This window comes from Morone saxatilis, unplaced genomic scaffold (assembly GCF_004916995.1).
Source record: "Morone saxatilis isolate NCDOM2014 unplaced genomic scaffold, NCSU_SB_2.0 Contig18, whole genome shotgun sequence".
In the NCBI taxonomy this organism is placed as follows: domain Eukaryota; kingdom Metazoa; phylum Chordata; class Actinopteri; family Moronidae; genus Morone; species Morone saxatilis.
In genome coordinates this window covers 16009244-16026064 of record NW_023339740.1, presented here as the reverse complement: position 1 = coordinate 16026064, position 16821 = coordinate 16009244, and the positions used below count along the sequence as shown (strand labels likewise).

Genomic DNA, 16821 nt, shown 5'->3' with positions numbered 1-16821 from the left:
AACAATTTTGTCTTTAAAGTAGCGCAGTAACTACTTGGGTGATACAAGTTGATGAGAATAAATGTAATATTTATGCCAGATTTATTGTGCGTTGATGACCATCCAAAGATCCCTTCAGAAGTGAAGGTTCTGAGACGTTTGTAGGCATGTTGGCCCCTTGCCATTTTGAAGGGGAAACTGTTTTTGAATTGTAGGGGAAGCTCTTCCTCATGGGACAGAATGTATTTCTGTCCCTCTTTTTCTTTACACAAGGTCCTGAAGATTATTTTTACAGACTAGGGGATGTTGTACTTAGGCAGCGGCCAACACCCAAGAACAGGAAGCCACAGTTTCTATGAAAGTCCACGAGATGGAAGCAGATAGCGTCAAGGGAAAACAATATTTTGGCTGGGGCTCATTCTGGTGGCCAATTAGACCCCAATGCCTGTATGATTTACCACTTCCTCTACCTGCTTTTATGTGTTTGGGGCTGCTGTGTGGAACACAATGACCCCTGATTAAAGATTGAGCTTAGGCCCTGAGACGGCAGTGGCGCCATTCTTATCAGATGCCTACTCCTCAGAACTCAGCAAGACCACCTGAAATCAATGGTTGTATGGTCTGCCTCACTGCTATACAAAGAGACAGTGAGCATATCTAGACTTCATTTTGAATATCATCCATTTTGTAAAAAGTAATTAATTATGATACCAAAATTCTGGTGCTGCTTTTACTTTTTGAATGCACCAAAGGTCTCATATGGACTCCTAATCAACTACGTATTATATACTTATCTCTTTGCGATGCTCGATGCATAAATGTGTTTAAAATATCAAAGAGCTATTTGCATGCCAGTACAGATTTGTAAAGGGCAGTCAACACATTAAATTCATTACATGAGTAATCAACTCGAAAACACACAATATATTTAAAGATTTGAAGTCAGTAGCTAAATATTAAGGGCCTTTTGTCTTTTTAAAGCATCTACCTAGACACATTGTATATGTGGAGCGACGGATGGATTGTTTGTCTTCTCCTCCACCCTCTCCTGTAGACATGGGCTGGAAGTGAAGCCCGGATCTTGAATGGCTGGGTGGAGTGAGGGGTATGAGGTCACACTGTTAATTGCATAATGAGAAATGTCTGGCTTAAGATAACGCTTCAAAGAAACGGTTATGTAACCTCAAATCAGAGCTGACTTTAATTTGATTAAAATCTACAGGGCAATCAGACAGTGTTAGGGCAGTAGTATGTTATTCATTGTTTTGGCTGTGTTCTTCAGTGTGGCTTTTGTGTCTCTATTATGCATAACAGAATAGGTTTAGGAGCTAGGAACTATCTACACTATAATAAAAAAAAATGTAAAATGTGCAAGTAAAATTAACTTGCACACTTATAATTACCAATGACAAGCAAGCGTCTAGCTAATTGAACTAAGCTTGCAGCTAATGTTACAAACTAATATGTATTTTTTTAGACCATTATCACAGAATGTTAAACAAAAGCAATCTACATGCACCAAACATAACATTCTTGCTGTCACTAAGATGGAAGTTACTTGTATACATACCTGTGCATTGATTACCTGTCTTCTCCATTTACTTCAACCATACATCCTCCCTCTCTGTTTTACTAACAGTGCATGTTGCAAGCTGTCACTCGATGATGATCGAGATGGGCCACTAGAGACGTGTTGCATATTTCCAGCGTAGGTCCTGCCCACGAGTTTCAGCTCAACAGCAAGCAAAAGTCTGGATTTGTAAACCGAAACGTTCTGATTCACGTTAACATAATTTTAATCACAAATATTGCGATAAAAAAATATTTATTGGAGTGACTGTTTGATTGCAAGATGCAAAATTAACTCCATACTCCAGCACATTGGGTTTGAAATCCAAGAGTTACTAACAAACGTTTTCAGCTTTAAGGACAGTGGACTAGAACAATGGTCCTATATGTACAGACCCACAACCAGTCTTGTTATGGACAAATAGTAGTGTACCCTTGACTGGCCAAGTCATTTGACCTGAATCCGATTGAGCATGCATTTCACTTGCTGAAGACAAAACTGAAGGGAAAATGCCACTGAAATGAATAAGATGGCTGTAGTGGCTGTAGTATAGGTCTGGCAGAGCATCACTAGGGTTTTATTGAATGCTGAAGGACTTGCCACCAAATATATATACGTGTGTGTGTGTGTGTGTGTGTGTATAATATTATGCCTTAATGTAAGTCTATTTTAACATAATTAATACTGCGCTTACATTCAGGGCATTTTGTTCAAGAACGGCTACAATTCGACATTTCGTCTGATGTGATTGTAACACCATCAAATTAAAACTGATTAACCTTATAGTCATTGTTTCATTTCAAAACCATCCACTGGGGTAGAGCACAGAATATGTTTACTAAGTAAATGTAATGTCTTACTACTTTCTTTAGATGAAAATCAAATTTTTAGCTGTTGACACTGCTTGGTTGAATTATAAACACTGTTGCTCAGTGATGTTCTTTTCAAGTATTGGGAATTATTTACTATGCTGGCAAATTATTTTTTTTTCTCAGGTGTCTGCCGTATTTGATGGCCCTTTACAGGCAAGAACTAAAGTAAAATCAACATTAACTTCTCTATTTGTTTGACAAACAGGCGAAGTCTCCAGATTAGATTGTTTAACTTGAATCACAGCACACTATGTTTACCTTGAGTCACACTACATTATCTTCTCACTGCAAACTGGCAACCCAAAAGCTGTTCACTATAAGGTTAAAAAAAAGAGAGATTTCCGTGTCGGTGCTTGTCAGTTAGTGTCACTTCATCTAACATATCAGATCACGCTACTCTACAAGAAGGCAGAATACAAAGAACCTGCCCAGCTGGGTTGTATCTTTGGCATCTGTCTTCTTGTAGTAATGACTGTTTTTATGAAGGCATCTGTAGCATTTAAAAGGGTTTGGCATTAGAACCTTATTTGCATAGCTGTTTTTTTGTTAATTACTGTGGGAAACATGATAGTGTACAGTATATCAGGGTAATAATCCTGAACGGAGGTTCTGTATGAACAGGCTTTCACTGAGCCTCATCCCACCATAACACCATATTATGGCCTCATCACATTCAAGGTTGTGATTATTAACTTCTCTGGAGATAAGACATTTAACCTCCACTTCACTCTTTAGAACATTTGGCTTCAGTCCTGCTAATTGGTCATTATAATGCTATGAAATGCTTGAGAGAAACGACTAAGTAGAAAAAAAAAGATTTTTCTTGATACTGGTCTGCTGTATCTGCTCTGTTGAGATGACCGCTCCGTCTGGCCCGTTTTTTTTGTTTGAGTCATGGGAGCTTGTCTGAAAAGCAGGCTGTTTTGCGGAGAGCGAAGCTTTTCAGAAAAGTTATATATCCGAAGCACTCTGTGTCTTGTGTTGTGGCAGAAAGCGTGTTTGTGCTTGAAGATTGTTGAGAAATTAATTTGGCCTACAACCTCAATGGCAGGCAGACAGCAGCACAGTACAGCTTTTGGATGAGTCTCCTGGAATCATACTGGTGGCTTCGGCTATAGTTGTAGGACATGATAGATGAATGCACAGTAATAAAGCAGATTAATACCTCCGTGAAGTACCACTTCATACCACCCGGGAAGCAGTCTGAGGTCCGGAAATCTGGCTCATAAGTTCAGAATCAGTTAACAAAACTTTTCTTATCATATCAGTCATCACCAAATCTAAAATAACGGTTCCCTGTTATATAAAAACCAATTTGAACTTATGTAACATGGGTCAGTAAGTGACCTGCAGCATCAGCAAAAGGAAGTGCAACTTCAAAATGGCTCGCAGAGTTTCATTTTGATGGTTGAGATAGCAGAGGATTATGGATGATCCATTGGATCTGATGATTCATTGGATCTTGTCTGCTTTTTCTGTCACTTTGGCTTTGGCATTACACTAGGGATGGAAGTAGTTATCTTATCTGAACCTCCTGCCAGCTATCTCCCAGAACAGCTAGACCTTTAATCACCTGTCACAGTTGGTGTCTGCAGTAACTCCAAGGAAACTAATATTGTAGTAGCTCTGGATAGAATGATAGAAAGTAACAATAATTAGTGTGGATGCTGACACAGCATCTTTTCTTCAGTTCATTATTATTATTATTATGTATTATTCTCCTTCCATTAGTTTTTTGGCATTCAACTACTTCAGCATACTTCTTGCTACAGAACTCATGCAACTATTAAACGCTCTTCAAGGACTCTTTGGCTTGTATTCAACTTTGTTCTACTTTTTCTATTTGAAATATTAGGCTTTATTAAAAAATAATTTTGGAGAAAGCTTAAAATTATCTTCAAACTTTCTCTACTTTGAAAAGCTACTTCTTCCACATACTTGGAGCTACAAACTTAAAACGTCCACAGGACCTTGGACTATTCAACTTGTATTCAACTTCTTATTATCACACATTAACTTGCTCATCCACCCACAACTTTCACTTCACATACACAAATTAATACGTCAAAACGTAGACACGTTTGTGTTCTTTCAGCTCTTCTAACTACTTAAGCTGTAGGATGTACGGTTTGTGAAATGTCAGCCTTAAAGCACCAGGAGAGCCCTTCAACTCTCAAATTTACTTTTGTATTTTGACACTGACACTCTCGAGCAAAATCAGAAATGTGACGACTTTTGAAACTGCGATTTCTCTGTGATTTTTCATTTATCCTCGCATATTGTATAGCTAAATCTTCAGCAAGTCCTTACGATGCTCATGGTCTAAACGGTTCAGCAATAGGACTTACAGTTCTTCCGCTATAGTGTCTTATTCAAGGGGAATCTCAGCAGATGTCTGTGTTCTATCACCAATTTTTTTTAACAGTGACTCAGCACTGTCAGGCCACAGTAACACATGCTGATTGGCTGATTAAACTTCCTGTCTATCTGGCTTTCTTTCTGTCTCTCTGTCTTTTTTTCTGTCTGTCTTTCTTTCTGTCTCACACATATAAACAACGATATGTATACTTCTGTTCAACTTTTTAAACTATTAAATTGTTTTCCACATTTCTCTTTCACTCTCTCTCGCTCTCTTTGAATCCTCTTCAGCTCCACTTTGAAATACGTCTACTTTTGCATTATTTCAGCTACAGAAACCATTCAAATATTAAACTGTTCATCTCTTTAAGGACTTTATGCTTTAATATATTAAGCTGTTTTCAACTTTTTTAAACCTTTTTATACTTTTTTTTTTTTCATATACTCAACGTTCTCTTCAGCTTTTAAAGGACATTTATGCTTCAGCAGTTTGTTCCTCTGCTTTTCAGCTTTCAGATTTTCATCTATTCATCTCACTTTATACATTTCAGCTGTCAGCATCTCACAGCATTTTTTTTAACAGGAAATGCATTTTCTAGTTATGGGTCTAGTATTTATCATGTTCATAAAATGTTATACTGTTGTTATACTGTTGTTAGAAAGGAGGGAGGTTGAGGAGTTTGACATAGATAAAAGGATAAGATCTGTAAAGAAGTGGTACATAAATAAAGTAATGTGGCCTATTTTGAATAAATTCTTCAGTTGTCAGGAATAAAGCAAACCTAATTTTCAGCAAAAAACACAAGGGAAGTGCACTTAATTAAATTATTTTTTAGGCGCTTTGTGGATGAGAAAAACGTATCAACTCAGTTTGATATCTGGCACCATTTTCAGTCATTAACCAACATGTATACAGATTCAGCTGTTTAAACAATAACGCAGGCAGATATGTTGGTCCAGATGTGGGAGCAGCCTAGCTGTAACTGCCTGTTGTGTCCCACAGCTTCTTCAGTCTCATCTGACTGATTCGAAGATTCATATGCCGTAGGAAAACAATTACTAACATACGCTGCCTGTATTGTCAACAATATTCAGATTTTATGCTTTGTGAAAGGCTGTGATGTATGAAATTCAACAGAGTTTCCACCAGATTTTAATTGATGACTTAATTGGAGTTTATTTTCTTTTGCCCAATTACTTTTCTTACTTCTTTTCTTCCCTCTGTCTTTCTTAGTTTAATGCGTTGGCTGGGTCAGATGGCGCCTTAACACACTCTGATGCTCCACCATTGAACATCACTTCTCACATCACAATGTCATAAACATCAATAATCTCTGTAAAGCACTGTCAATTAAGAATTTAATCCAAACATAGCACAGCCCTACCCTTCATGACCCCCTTCTTCATGGCACGTGTGAATTCTGTGATCAATTATTGATTGCATTTTTTGCTGTTGCACTGTTTTATTATTGTAATGAGACTCATTAGTATTTTGATTATAGACCACCCCTGAGGGTTGGTGATACATGCTGTCTTGTAAAGGCCACACTGTACGAAATTGACTACATATTCAATGAAAATGATACCTTGTCGATAGTTATCCTTTGGGGAAAGTTGAATGAATTGTTTTAGGGACATTTGCCTTTAAGCTAGCTTCAAGAAACTGTCCTACTTATTGGGGTTGAATTTCCTAACCCCATTCCTAGCTGACCAAATATATATATATATACTCACTCATGCATCATCCTCCATGTCTCCCACAGTGACCCTGTATGCCTTTTTTTTTTATTTGGCAAACTACACTGATCTATCGAGTAGCTGTTCCTTTAGATCTCCTCGGAGAAGCGGATGTTGGACAATGTTGAGAATAAGCTTTTCAAAGCACTGAAGCGGACTCTCCAATTACTTTCTCTTTTTATAATTCCTGGGTAAAAATTATTCACTGTTCTTCATCATATATTCCCTCACTTGTCTTTGAAGCCCGCTGACGCCCACTGAGGGCATTATGGTTTTTACCTTCATGGTTCACTGATAATTGAGGCATCTTATGCAGACTGGCCAGTAAAGCAATCTGACGAGAAAGTCCTTTGAAAGTACAGTTCCCCACAAATACAAAATCATATACACACATGGATAGAGGGCTAATTGCTGCAATTAATGATTTATAAAAAAAAAATTACCTGAAATCTTCCACTATTTGTCACAGTAAGAATCCTTTGGGTGTGTTGAAATGTCTGTGACAATTTGTATTAATAAAAAAATATTTTCTTATTGAACTGTACACTAATGATAACAAAACAGACCCTGTCCTTAGTTACTGTTGCTTAGTCACACTCTTATGTCTTAAGGTTTCTTTTAAAAATCTGAGCACAGATCTTCAGGATCAGGAGCAAGACAGTGGCTAAAGGCTGACTCCCCTATGTTTTGTTGAAATCCTTGGAACTACTAAGAGGCCAACTGCAGAGGATCCAATAGACCTGCTAGATAAATATCTGAAAAGCATGTCAGAGAGGGAGGATGGTGCCAGGCCAGATAGAAACTAGGAAGAAAATCTTAAAATCAATTCTTAAACTGAGAGGCAACTAAGGCAATTACTTTAACATAGGTGATCTCTGTCTGGTCTTCATCAGTCCTCGAGATGTCACTCTGGTGTAACATTTTGTAGTTTGGACAGCATGACCTCATTTAGACTGGGGAACAGTCAACAAAATTGGCTGCCCCAATTTTGCCAGGATGATTTTCCTGACTTTGATTGTAGTTGCATGCGGTCTTGTTGTACGTCTTAAAACGAAGCCCAGATCCCACATGGCATAGAAAATAAAAGTGCCCCGCTCTAGGTAATCCAAGAAATGATGAAACTGTGGGCTAGTGACTGAATTTGAAAATCATATTATCCCTCCCTGGTTCCTCGTTATACCTGGTGCCATTGGGAGAATGTATCTTTGTTAGATGGTCACAATCAGTATCATTCATTGGAGACTGCGCTTTTCTGTGCACTGTGAGTTTCATTTTCCTTCATCACTTCCCAGCCATTAGGTCACAGAGCTGCCAGGAAGCATGTAAAGAGATCTGTAGGACACAGAGACAGTGGAACGAAGTGATGCTGGAGGAAGGGACTGAGTCTGTTGGTTTGTTTTGTGCTAAAATGCTGTGGTATTGCAGTTTAGAGAAGATAGGACTGAAATATTCTCATGTTGTGACAGAGTAGTACCATGTAATTGCCATGTCACAGACCTCCGCCTGAATATAGAAACCAGGAATACTCTCCACGTATACAGTAAAGGCTCCATACAGTATGTGCAGGTGCAAAATCCATATTAAATTAACCTATGCTACTGTGAATAAGTGTAAGAATATGTATTTGGATTATCTTAGAAAAAGGTTGAAAGGTATGAAAGGTACAATGCTTGTGAATTTTTTGCTTATCTGAGAAAAAAGGGAGAAAGAAATGTGCTAGCGGGATGACTTTGCAAATGGCAATTTCGGTCTGTCTGTCTTCCCATCGGTCCACCATTTTTATCCAGACTGTGCAAATGTATTGTGAAGATAATATATCCGATAAAATAAAAAAATAATGTATTTAAAAAAATAATCTTTTGCAACTCCAAATCTTCTATGTGTGCCAAACATACTGTTGATATAAAGGCTTTTCCATCTTGACGAAAGTGATTTCGGACTAATTCCAAAGATAAGTAATTGCTAAGATCTCAAAATGTGGTGAAGTTGCTAGAAATGGGTCCAGCAAGGCAATAAACACAAGCAGCCAGATGGTCATGCAGGTTGTAAAAAGACAGCGGTTTTAGCAAATTAGCTACCATTTAATTGGAGATACCACCAAAATTAAGCACATCGGTAATGCACGTAATAATCTCTCATTGCACAGGAAGATTGAGTGTGTGAACAACTACATACAAAATGTCCAAGTTGAACCAGGAAGTCAAGGCTGTATGCAGTTTCTTAGATGTTTACAACAGACACATTTGGTAATATTTCACAGATTTCTTTTATTTATTTAATTATTTTCACATACATTTGTCTTACCAGGTTTTCAACCTGTCTGATCGTCAGACCACTTTTACTTGTTGCCTCGTCTGAACCTGTATCTGAACTATTTTCAGTAATGGTGCAGCTTCCTGAGATCTCATAATTCCTTTAGTAAATGTCAGAGACCATCCTAAATGTTACTGGCTGATATAAGAAAAAACAAAAAAACATGACTGATTACAGACCTAGTTGACTATTCTGGCAGGTCTCCACATTGTACAAGCCCTGAGCTCATCAGTTGTCTAACCTGGACATTTGATACTCCCTAGTGCTGCACTGCCTGTGTCTCCACCATCTGGAGTGTTATCAGCATATTGAAAGTGACACCAGGAATGTTTTTCGAAATGTTATCTGATGCTCCTGCATTTACTGAAGGGATTTTGCTGCATACACAAGGCTTGATCTCACTACCGCTGTTCCATCTAGAAAACCGTTCTGACCCATCTCAGTGCTCCTGACACCGTGTCTTATATCTGCCGGCCATGTTTTGTTGTCTGTGCCACTCATACATATGGACTGATCAGCGTAGATTTTTTTTGCAAGGGCTAGTGTGCAAATTCTGGGATGTCTGCCAGGCAGCATGCAGCATGGATGCTTTCTCTCAGAGGGACAAAACGGAAATGACAAGGCAATCGCCATTCTGTCAGCATTGCCATGGTAGCACAGGCCCGGCTGTTTATCCCAAGGTTAATGGGATGACGCCTGGAACCGAAAGTGCCAGATTGAGAGAAACATGTGCCTGTTTTACTTAAAACAAGTAGATGGCAGAGAGTGGTGTCACATCACACAGAAGTGATCCCAGAGCAGGTTGGATTAACAAAGCCTATGCACATTATAAACATCACTCATCTATCTTCTAGCACTATTATTGAATTTCTCAAAATCCTGATGTAAGTGTGATGTTTTGTCATTAAATCTGTCTGTCATCTGTCTGCCATTAATTAAAACACCTTAAAGCGTGCAGAGTGTTGTAAAGACGGGGGTAAATATAGACTTATGGACATTTTAGCATCAAACCTGTTAGAATCCAGTACAATCCATACTAATATATTTGTACAAATATATTTAATATAGCTGGGTGCTTGTTGTGTTGCTGCTACATTTGCAGAATTAATATGAACAGTAATCAGCTACTGCATATACACAATGCAACATTATGTGAATCCACTTTTCATTATCTCTTGCAATTAGAAGTTCCTACTGAAAATAGCGACCAGATAAATCGGTCTATACTGTTCATTTAGCCACTTCTGAGTTTTATAATTTTTCCCTTTGGGGTCTGGTGTACAAGTACACTTCTGATTCCCATCCTGAAGCAAGTGGAATTCATTTCAAAGTTATTAGCTTTTACAGGGATTAGAAAAAATAACACAAACAACAAATCTAAACAGCAAAACTATATAATAGAATTCACCACAGGAACACAATAAGCTAAAGACTCCAAATAAGGTAATCACAACTCACTTTCACAATCTCAATAAATATAGAACACTACACACTTCATAAAGGTAGGAGTTTTTGCAGGGGTTTCGTATTGTTCTGTGTTACACCTTTTTAAGAGACGAAGATCATCAGTTCAGCTTATTATCTTTGGGTCAAAACAGATGTAACAAGAAAAAAAAATATCTTCCCACCTTCTACTTGGAAAGACAGCTTGAGTGTTTGTCTCACAGGATGGAGACAAACTTACAGCAGTGATTTGTTATTTATAATTGAGACTGCGTTTTATTTTGATGCTAACACTCTTAACACTCTCTCCTAATACCATACAGCGACATCTGCGGCAGTAGTGTTCTGGGGCCTCATGTATAAAAGACTGTGCAGCTTTCATACTGAAAGGCATACTCACAAAAATGTATGAATAAATAGATTATGTATGTATGTATAAATGTATAAGTGGATGTCAAAAGAGGAGTGGCTGCACATCGGCAGAGTGTCGCTGCTACAGGTGTGGGCTCAGCAAAGCCAGAACTGACACCTGGTGAAGGAAGGGTCTTTGCAATTACAAGCCCTCATCTCTGGCATCTTGCCCACATGCGAGGGTGACTCAGACCTGTATGTTACTCCTTGCTGTATAACTGGCTGCACTCTGCTTTGGTGGACCCGGGTCAGGTTCATGCATCCACAGCTCCTGTGGCAGAAGCAAGCCACAATTGTGAGTGAGTGCATTTGTCCACCTGGCACTGCATTGTCTTCCTGGGGAGATGGGTCTGTGCGCCTCGCCTCCTGTGCTTCATGGATGTCGGTGCGCCTCAGCAGCTGTACAGTCTCAGACGTGCGTTAACATCTCCATGTTCCGTAAACAGAGAAAATTGCTGTTTTCCCTAGCGGTCTTGATGTTAGCGCAGTGAGTAAGGTATTTCATTTGTGGGAAATTAACCAGAGGGCGCACAATACGGGGATATAGAGGTTGCCTGTATCTATTTCCTAAGTGGATTTTTTTATTCATTAGAAACCCTCAGATTTAGGATGGTTATGGATGGTGGGAAAAATTGCATTTTCTCCCTGTTTGGGTTTTGGTCTTTCTGATGTTAAACATTACCCACATAAATGATCAAACTGTCATGGTGTATCAGTGGATGACATGATTATGGTTTTTCATAGACATATCACAGTAACTGGAGTGGAAACATTATTTAGAAACATTTGGCGAGTTTCAATACTTGGACGTTTTAAATCGCCAAGTTACAGAGTCAGACAAGAGTTTGTGGCTCTCACGGCTGGTCTAGAGTTTGCACCACAGCACGCACATTCTCATCATGTTCATTTTTATTACGTAATTTTATCCCACCGTGTGAGTGCAAACCAGCATATGCAACCCTTATATGCATACCGCCGTTTATACATAAGGCCCCTGCTGTGGCCATCAAGTGTATTGCTTATAGTTAGTTATATAGTTGTGGAATTGGATCAATAATCAGACTGAATTATCACTTAATTTACTCTTTGAATCGCTGAACAAATCAGAGACAGTGATTCAGAGATCTCGAACCAGGATAGATAACTGCTATGGAGGACCTGAGTTCCCCTTGCAATAATGGTTACGGAGAAATTCTGCTGAATATTGATTTTTATATTCCTGGAAGGTGAGCTGTAGCATCAGTGTAACTCACTCATCTTTTTCCATCATATGTATATAAAACTATCAGTACACTGCATGAATTACCCGATAGCACCTATAAAGATTTTCATTAGAATAAATGTGTCGTTCAGTCCAGTGTGTGTGAGCTGGTCTCTCCATAGCCATAAGCTGAATGTTGTTGCAAATGTGCCGTGTAATGTTTTAAATAAATCAACCTACAACATTTTAAAACACGTCCTTATTTTTAATTTGTTCACCTCAGCCTGATAACCACTAGAATTATAGTCATTCTGATGGATGGCAATGAGACAGATTAATCGACTGCTGTGCAACCCTCACTTATCTGATTTTTAGCGCTGCTCCTCCCTTTCTGTTCTTGAAAGGCAGAATTATCTCTCTAGCCGTAAATGGGATGTAATGTGTGTTTTAATGGAAAATTAGCAAAAGATTACACTTTTCTAGTTACACTTTGATGGAAAGAGACCTGTGAAACATTTTGGTGGGTTTAGTACACTTACGTATTCCATTTTTTTTTTTATGATGTGATAAACTATTAACACGTTTGTTTGATTAGTTTTATTTATATCTTAGTCCTATGTTTGCTTATGCCAACCAATAATACACCTAGCCAGATTTCTGTCTGGCTTCCTTTCATGTTCTGAGTCAACATCTCATCTGTGTCACCTATGGAATATGTTGTTGTTGAGAGATATGTCAGTCATGTTTTTCAAGCCCCTATATATCTCAGTAACAGCTGAAAAAGGTTTTTGTAGTTTGCCACAATTCACTTAAGAGGAGGAAGAAGAAAAGCAAGGAAATGAGGGTTGAAATTGCCCACTGGAGAACCAGAGTAGTTCTCAGTGCTTTTTATTGTTGGTAGCCCACATAGCACACTTTGTCGGTCAGGGAAATGGTAAATGTTCAAAGCAACTGGAGGCATTGTACTTCAGACAGTTCTGCCAAAGAGACTATATATTTTCTTCAAACACAAATGGGATAGCAATAAGTCGTAACCAATTTGACAACTGCCTCAAGTGTGAACTACTTTATCAACAGTATTTCCCCAAACTGTATAAATATACAGCTAACCCTACAGTTTCAGTCTGAGCTCCAATATTTGTCCTAGAAACATTCAGAGAAAAATATAAACTGTAATAGGTATACAAGTGAACTAATATATAGCTTGTCTCACAAGCACCATCTGGTTGATTAATGCTTATTATAGCCAGGCTGATTCTGGATTTTGAGGCTGGTACTTATATTTTGGAGTTGATAACATTATGTTGGTCTTAAAAAAAGGCGCACAATATAAAAGTCTTAATACGCATCACTTAGATTTCTTTTGTTTTTTTAAGGATTTTGATCAAGATGCATACTAATTTTACCATTTTTAACTTATCTCAAAATGACTTTAGTAGTCATCCCTCCCATATTTATTGGGTGGTTGATTTTCAGTGAGATTGATCTTAGTAGCAACATTACAGGACTTCAGAGCCAATTGAGTTTAATTGAGCCTCAGACAACTTTAATGTTGATGGCAATGTTATGGCTGAAAAACACAAATCAAATGGAATGTAGGAAAGGATAATGGATACATGTATATGTTTTTCTACATAAAGGCTAAATAGAACATTTTGTACACAGACCACTTTTTATTTGAATGTGGTAAATATCTAATTCCATTTCTATAAATCCCTTCTTTGTATTTATGATTGGCTAGCAGCTTTGTCTAGCCTTATAGTAATAGTAGTATATTCACAATGGGCTCTGTTGCAGGGTATGAAATATTCGTGTGGGTATCTACTGGTATAAACATATTGGTAAGTCTAAAGCCATGACTGACAAATTTAATCCTGCTTGCTAATGCAGTCATTAGTTGGAAACGTATCTCAAATCCATTCCAACATTTACGTGCCATCCAGACCTCACCAGCCCATAATCTTGCAGGTGGTGTTTATAAGACAACTGACAATTAATTAATTCAAGTCACTGGACAAATCTGAGACATTTCCAAAGGCTTAACATTGTTTAGTGCACTAACCAAGGGATATATTCATTGTAGAGATGAAATAAAATCATTCCTGTTATGTGTCTGCACTCCACTGTGCATGTTTGTGGTTGTTCTCTGGTTGATGTGGTAAAACACTGTATATTTCAAATTAATGTCTTTTCAAGGGACCAGAGCACAGTCTTTGGCTGCAAGGTGTTTATTCATAGCAAGACATTAAAGCCACCCTTGATCCAGGGTGTTTTAGCAAAGAGGAGTTCTCATATCATTTTCATGAGCCAGTAGCAAAGTTGCCCTATATCTGTAGGGAATGGGATCATGAATATTGTGTTAACCCAGAAAAGTTAAAATCCACGCATGCTTCCTTGTTCCCCTGATCCCTCAGCTTTTGTTGTTGCATTGGCCCATTGTACCCGAGTAGAGATCAAGGGGACCCCTGTCGGTTGTGGATTATTCCTTTGTAGAAGCGCCACTGTAGGGGATAGAGGATTAAAAGAGCAGACAGTGGATGGGGATTCTACAGGAAGTTAATTTGCAGCACACACTGCACATGGATTTTTAAAGTGGAGTATTTTCTATTGAATAGCCTATTTGGTGTAATATTTCTTTGTTTTATATATATAACATATCCAAGGCATAGACCCACATTAACTCTGTACTCATTCAAGGCTCAGTTTCAGTAAGTGCAGTACTGTAGGACTATGCCTCATTTGGATATTTATATCGTATATGGACAATTAACGCTGGAATTGCCTGTAGCCAGATGATGAATTTTCATTGTGTTTACATGTTTTCCCAGCTGTTGGAAGGGTTTAGAGGGCACTGCAGCTGAATGAATATGAAAGAATCATTGTCCTCTTTCCCTCAATTTTTGTTAAGGGCATATTGAAACCTGGCTGCTGCTGTAATATTGTCAGTGTTTCTAATTTTGTGTGCGCTATAGCCCCAATTGTTAGACAAAGGAGATTTCTGGGGACTAGTCTACATGTTTCATAAGCTCTTGTTTCTTTTGTTTCTGCAGGAAGCCATGGACCTCGAGGCTGGGCAACCTCATACCCAGAATGTGCTGCGAAGAACCAATCACCTGTGGACATTGCAGATGAACAAGCTTTGGTTTCGGAGGAGTACCAGGAGCTGGTGCTGGAGAAGTTCAACACTGAGTCCTCCAACCAGACCACAATGAAAAACACAGGAAAGACAGGTCTGCATCACAAAATGCAAAATTAAAATGTCTCTGTAACGGTTCTTCCTTATCATCATGCATTTCTGATGATACTAAGATGAGTGTAGATTTGGGCAATATGAAGGCAGTATATTGTGGGATGAAAATAAAGAGATGTTGCCATACCATTTAACGTCAGGTAGCTGTCCCTTTAACGTTTTACTTTTGGTTGTATTAGACCGTTGAAGGCAGTGTTGTAAATTGTCCAGCAGGAAAGCTTTATGGCAATAGTGGATTTACAGGATTTTTGCATCACTGTTATAAAGTACTTTAAGGATTAATTCACTGGATTAGCCAAAACCAGACATGTGGTCATTTTATCTATAAAATGCTTTAAATTGAATTTCCAGAAAGTTTACAGTTTCACAATATATATACTAACAAATAACAATGTAATATAAAATATATATTAAGTAATAAAAGTTGTGACCCATATCACACACTCCTAGTGTATAATATTCAATTTAGAAAGATATTCTTTAAATCAAGCTAAATTTGTATATATAGTAGAAAATCTGAACAGATTTGAAATACTTCCAATGGCATTTCAAAACCAAGCTCTGTTAATTCAGTGAAGCAGATTACAATCAAGCATAATAATATCATTCTGTTATAATTCTTATAAATCTATCTGTTTGTTTTAGTAATTATTTTATTTTCATTGCCTTCATTGTACTGCCTCTTGTTCCCCTCTGTTTCTCACCACCCTCTTTGCATCAGCCTGCATGCTTTGTTTACGGCAACATTTTGAAGCTTTCTTGATTAACTGTTACTTCAAACCATTGCCATTTTTTTTTTTCAATCAGCTAATCCGTAGACCATTGGTGTGAAAACCCTGACCTTAATTGATCTCCTCTGGTTTTGGCACTGTTTCTCTCAGAGAGTAGTTTCATCTTTTGCGTTTGATCATAATGAGAGTTGTTAGCCTCCATGACAACCAAGGCCACTGGGACAGCCAAGCGATCCTGCAGGCTGCTTATTTACAAAGATGGAAATAACACGGCTGGCTGTAATTTTGGGCACAAACAGTACAGAGGGAATTTTAGATTGCTAAGCACTGTAAAAATAAGAAAAATTGAACTATTATGCAAACGCTATTTAGAAGAGATCAGCTCAATATTTTGCAAATTCGTCTCACAGTTGTGCGAAATGGATTTAATATTAATAATAATATTAATAATTTAGTTTTTCCTAAATTACTATGACATAATTTGACGGGTAGATACAACAGCTCATTGAAACATCACATTTTTGACTGAATATTAAATTAAATATTACATTACCAAGATGTAATCTACTTTAGAACACACGTTTGAATAATATTTAAAGATGATAAATATCTGGACAATTCAATGATGATGGGTAGATCGATCCTATTATGGCTTGTTAGCTCTCTGGTTAAAGGTGTAACATTTAGGAAGATCTATTGGAAATTAAATATGATATTCATAGGTATGTTTTCATTAGTTTCTAATTACCTGAATATAGGAATTGATGTGTTTTAGCTATCTTGGAATAAGTCATTTTTGTCTACAAGGCTGCCATGCTGATCTGCCAAATTTCCACAGTAACCACTGGCTAGATAGATAGATAGATAGATATTTTACAGCCTGCTACACACTTCACATCCCATTCTCATCCCAGGTAGGGATGTCACAAGAACCAATACTTCGGTACCAAGTCGAT

At 37.9% G+C, this 16821-nt stretch overlaps 1 protein-coding gene across 2 annotated transcripts in view; it reads left to right on the top strand.

Moving 5' to 3' along the window:
* ca16b (carbonic anhydrase XVI b) overlaps positions 1-16821 on the top strand; it is a 96036-nt gene that overhangs the window by 36608 nt on the left and 42607 nt on the right. For both annotated transcript variants that reach the window (XM_035661934.1, XM_035661933.1), the window contains exon 3: positions 14935-15114. In XM_035661934.1, coding sequence (XP_035517827.1) covers positions 14935-15114 — 180 coding nt within the window. The remainder of the gene's footprint in view (positions 1-14934; positions 15115-16821) is intronic.